Genomic DNA, 5,688 nt, shown 5'->3' on the forward strand with positions numbered 1-5,688 from the left:
TGTGTGCGCAATGACAAGTCAGTAATTTTTTCAAGGGTGTTCAAACTTAAAAGAAGAGGAAAAAATTCCCTGACAAAGTGTGTTCAATATACGATATATACCTTTAAGATCTAATATTTTACCTATATACACAATGTAATTTTTCGACGAACGGTAGTCAAATGACCGCCCTTGACCTAACGTAGCTTCCCCCTAGGTGTGTGCAATCAGGATTGATATTTGACGGGTTCGACCTCTAAGATTTTTAACATTGAATAAGTTCAAATTTAATATTTATTGTAATTTTAACGAATTTATATATGTATAAATATACATCATCCAGTGGAGATGGAGCGTATAAGACAAATTATTGTTAGAATTAAAATTATGTACATTGATACAATATGATTTTTTAGGTTATATTAATCTACAATAATATAATTGCACAGTGCAAGTCATTTTTTAGCATCGTAAAAGAAGAACAAATCCTTGTTACTATAATACATTACTACACTAATAATGTTAAAAAAGATACACTATCAATGTCAAAATATATAACTTAAATACTTATTTTTTAGTTTCACTATAATAACCAGCATTTAGGACCATTTATAATAAAATTTCTGGTGCTAGTACTATTCTCCTCTTGATTTTTTACAGAAGGAAAGATATGGCTAATAATAAGAAAGTACAAACAGCTATCATCACAAAGTGAAAATTCCCTTTTGTTGATTTTATACAATTCCCAAAATCCCCTCTATGATAAGTATATGATTTTTGGCGTTTATTTTACAAAATAAAAGAAAATAGTATGTGGTTATATTTTAGGATATTAACTTATATAGCATCAGAGGCGGACCTATGCTTCGGGAATAGAGGTCACCGGACCACGTTAACTTCGGCAAAGTTTTTTGAATATATAAGTGTATATATGTTAAAAACGATCATATATTTTGCTTGCAACACTTAAAATCAAAAGTCCAAATGGGGCACTGATTGAGCAGTTTCCTCATGTGCCCCCGCCACCTTCAAATCCTGGGTCCGCCTCTGTATAGTATAGTATACATTTGCAATATCAATGTACTTTAACATATTGTAGCAAATAATTTGTATTATTTTTCATATGTTATACTAGTCTTGCTGATATGAACGGTTACATATAGTTATTTTTTAGGCGATATGATAGTTTTAAATTCTTTTTCACTATCGGTGCATAAAAGTTAAACACGATAATTTCGTATTATGTTGCTTATCAACTGTTGGTATAACTTTGCAGATGTATCGGACGGTAAAGACAACCGATAAAGCAGCAGCTGGAGCAGCTTCTTCAGGTGCAAAATACTGTTTAATTAGTATATTGACTTATATATATATTTTTTCGTTATGACTGATTGTTCATTATAGAGTATTTTTAAGAATATAATATTACTATAAAATATGAGTACTAGGCAAGCTATGTAGCACTGACTCCAAAAATATTGCTGCATACGTATCAGATCCTTCAAAATACACTATTTTTAGAGGAATTGGCACGCCACACGATATTTTTGGAAAGTTCGAGCAACATAAGTATTGCTTGTTTTTTATTCCGTTATGAATGGTTGTTCATTACAAGGTATTTTTAAGAATAATATTACTATAAAATATGAGTACTGGCAAGATATGTAGCAAGGTATCCAAATGTTGCCGCATGTGTGTTATATCCTCCAAAAATAATATATTTTTGAAGGAACCGACCCGACCCTAGATATTTTTGGACAGTCTGAGAAATATAGATATTGATTGTTTTTTTACTCCGTTATATGATTGAATGTTCATTACAGGGTAATTTTAAGAGTAAATATTACTATAAAGTATGAGTACTAACAAGCGAGGGTGGATCTAGAGTGTTAGTTAAGATTTCATGTGAATTCAGTAGCTTTTGTATCGATTTTGTATATAAATATTTATCAATTTTTCATTATGAACACTGTTATTGTAGTGTTAACCTGAGATCGATATAAAACCTCATAAACTTCATATACTTTTTAATATTTTTGTATGTGAAGCAAAATTGATTTTGTAGTCTCTTTTTTTTTTCTTCCCTTTGAACGTTTTTAGGCCAATCGGAGGTGTTTGATAATGGATCATCTGGGGATAATAATTCAGAGGAATTAGTGCTTGACATTCAAAATTCAGCAAAGTCTGAATTATCAATTCAACAAGCTGCACGACAAGAGAAAGATAATTATCGTGGTCTTTGGAGTAACTCTTCAAGGTAAACATTTCTCTATGCAACTTAATTAATTATTATAGATATATATACTCATGTGAAGGGAGCCTTGGCGTAACTGGTAAAGTTGCTGCCATGTGACCAGGAGGTCATGGATTCGAGCCGTAGAAATAGTCTCTTACAGAAATATAGAGTAAGGCTGCATACACTATACCCCGCGAACAACTGGGCATATGGACCTGCCCTGACAAACTTAAAGTTGAGGCTTAATTGTTGAAGTAATAAACTCTCAAGAACTGGAATATATATAATAAGTAGGAATAATAATAGATATAAAATGAGTTAGTAACGTAACCTGGAAAACAAAATAAAAATTATTTGTTACTACGTATCAGTTAATTAATCTGCATTGACAGTTTAACAATCTGTATGTTGTCAGTATACAACTTAAATATGTAGAAATATACCAAAATGACAAAAATCAACCTAAAAAGATACGCATATAACTTTCCTGTGGATATTGTGGGCTCAGATAAAGCATTTGAAAGAAGACCCTTTACTAGGAAACTTAGTGCCAAAGCTAATTCTATATATTAAAAATATTGTTTAATATGGTGTCAGGAACTTTTGAATAATGGTAAAGTTGTCTTTATATAATTTATATTATATGTCACGGGTTTGAACCGTGGAAGCAGTCACTAATGCTTGTATCAGGGTAGGGTATCTACATCACACCTCTTGAGTATAGCCCTTGTCACGAGTTTGACCGATTCCGTCGGAAATTTCCGACTACTCTTTCCCGTCGAAATATGCCGATCGAAAATGAACCGTTATTTTGTAGTGCGAACCCTACGTGAATTGGGAATACTTTGTATCAGGCCATTTTTTTTGTGTCAATGGCAAAGGGCCTATGTCCATATAGGAGTAGAATTTCCTTCACATGGGTGTATTATTTAATTTTTATTTTAGCAAAAGGGGAAATCGTAAGAATATGAAAAGAGTAGAAAAAGATAAAAGAAGCTATAAATAAGACATACAAAAAGATAGCTTTCTGTTTTCTCAGTCTCACTTTTTCTTTCTTTTGCATGCATGGCCTCCATTGATGAAAAAATATTCTCTTGAAAATTGGCAATATTTGTGTTATATAGCAGGGAAAGTTGGCAGTTGCATGGCAATAAACAAGGAGATTATCCAGGAAACATATCTTCTCTAGAGGTACTATCATTATTATAGTTTACAACTAATTCCCATGGAATTTACTACTTTGCCCTCATATAGGGGCGGATCTAGAGCGTCGATTACAATTCACATGACTCAGCAACTTTTGTTCAGACTATATATTAAAACATTTAATAAATATTTATAAGTAATAGATTGCAAAATCGATTATTATTATAGTTTTAACTTGAAAATGAGGCCATTCATTTTAATGTTCAAGTGTAAGAACATTAAGCAAACTCGAGGAGAGATCTTTCCTGAAAATATGGCTCATTGTCTTCTTTCATTAGTATAAATTGTCAGTGTATATGATGGTATATATATATATATATATATATATATATATATATATATATATATATATATATATATATATATATATATATATATATATATATATATACTGTCAGTGCATATAACTTAAGTTCTTAAATTAGTAGTCAAAATCCCTTCGTTCCTTAGTTTCCTTTTGATGAACTCGCTGATTTGATAGGGAAAAAACCAAGCTTATGAAACTATAGTTTAAATGCATATTATACTTCTAATGCATGGATAGGGCATAATATTCTTCTAATCTGTCCAAGCTAGTCTTGGTGAACAGAGTTATCCAATATTTGTGACAATGGGAGTTAGCAGATACCCTATTTGAATTAGTCAAGGCGTACAAGCTCGTCCGGACTCCACGATTATCCAAAAAATAATTTAGTATTGCCCTATCCCTTGTTTGGTTACTAATCCTGGGATAGTTTATTCTAAAATTAAAAATAATAGCAGGATAACATATACCTGCCAGAGGGTGAGTTATCCCAGGATAAAGCAACAAAAATTGACAATCCCATAATTAATATAATATACCAAACAGTCAATAAAAAAGTAAAAATAGAAGTTTGGAGAGTTGAAAAGTTTGACCGAGAGTTAACTTTGTGGTTACCGGGCTCGGATTTTGAATAACTAGTCCCAACATAACTTGTCTTTAAACCAAACAACCCCTTAGTTCTTAGATAGAAGTACATATACACATGCAGTGTATCAGTAAGAGGGAAGCAGCCTTCATCATTGTTACATATATTCCTCAAAATATAAATCTGTCCTTTTGATTCCTTTATTCACACACACTTCTCTTGTTTCTACTTATTATTATTCTTTCTTAGTACTAATTCATTTTTTTCTTTTTTGAAAAAAAAAAATTTATACAGCAGAAAGACAATATGGAAGCAAAATGCTTAAGCTATGAGGGAATATCAACAGAAGTGAGCTCATCAACAATAACAGAAGCAAGTCCAAAGAAGCCTAATTTGGAGTTCACTCTGGGAATAATGCCTAATATTTCATAGTACTAAAAAAGAAAGCAAAAGTACTACTCATTTTGAAATCATTATATACTTTTTGACTAGAGAAATAGTAAAAAAAAAAAAAAAAAAGAAAGAGAGAACCAGGTTCCCACTGAGATAAAAATAATAAGATAGGAAAGAAAAAGAAAAGGCAAAAGTGAGCTAAAGAAAGACAAAGAGACAAAGAAAAGGAGAAGGGAATAGGAAAAGTACATGTAATTATTCCCATTATAATATTCTTGTGACCTATAAATCAAACAATATATTAAATTGTTCCTTTCTTTCCCTACAAAAAAGGAAAAACAAAGAAAGTATATTTGAAATCTAATTGATTTTAGTATTGTTATAGTAGTAAGAGATTATAGTTACTATAGAGAGAGTTGAGAGAGGGTTAAGTAAATCTCTTTCCCTTGTTACAATTGTATGATCATTTACATTTAGCAACAAATATAATATCTCCAATTCATATTACCTGTCTTTTAAAAGTTTTCGCATTTTTTTTAAAAGATATGTAATAGTCTTTATCATAAGCATATGAGTTTAAATTATTGTTATCTCTCCTTAAGTATCTCCAGAGGAGGATCCACGATTTAATGCTTATGGGTTACTGCAACGATTTCGAGTAAATTTTAAATAGTAATTGGGTTCACATTCAAACATTTATAGATATTTAGTAAATATTTGAACACAGCTATACTGTTTGAACAAAATCTATTGGGTTCACGCAAACCCGCAAGTGGGGAGGTGGATCCGTCCCTGAGTATCTCACTTAATTAACAATTTACTAATTGTATTAAAACAATAAAGGTAAATTTGGATAACAAGTAACAAATGGTTTTTTCTTCTTTTAAAACCTTGAATATTTTGAAAGGAAATCATTAAGTAAAAATAACTATGTTTTGAATGAAGGAAAATATAAAATATTTTGCAGAAATAAGTTATTTTCTG

The 5,688-nt window shown here is 30.8% G+C and overlaps 1 protein-coding gene across 4 annotated transcripts in view; it reads left to right on the forward strand.

Annotated features, from left to right (window-relative positions):
- The window catches only part of LOC109208466 (probable transcription factor KAN2), a 7,459-nt gene extending 2,248 nt beyond the window's left edge, over positions 1–5,211 (forward strand). The window contains exons 3-6 of one of the 4 annotated variants that reach the window (XM_019371580.1): positions 1,256–1,310; positions 2,080–2,236; positions 3,340–3,406; positions 4,606–5,211. In XM_019371580.1, the coding sequence (XP_019227125.1) occupies positions 1,256–1,310; positions 2,080–2,236; positions 3,340–3,406; positions 4,606–4,743 (417 nt within the window). In that variant the 3' untranslated portion in view covers positions 4,744–5,211. The remainder of the gene's footprint in view (positions 1–1,255; positions 1,311–2,079; positions 2,237–3,339; positions 3,407–4,605) is intronic. The other 3 variants (XM_019371581.1, XM_019371582.1, XM_019371583.1) reach the window with 3 other exon arrangements.
- The last annotated feature ends 477 nt before the right edge of the window (positions 5,212–5,688 follow it).

Source organism: Nicotiana attenuata, unplaced genomic scaffold (assembly GCF_001879085.1).
Source record: "Nicotiana attenuata strain UT unplaced genomic scaffold, NIATTr2, whole genome shotgun sequence".
Lineage (NCBI taxonomy): Eukaryota > Viridiplantae > Streptophyta > Magnoliopsida > Solanales > Solanaceae > Nicotiana > Nicotiana attenuata.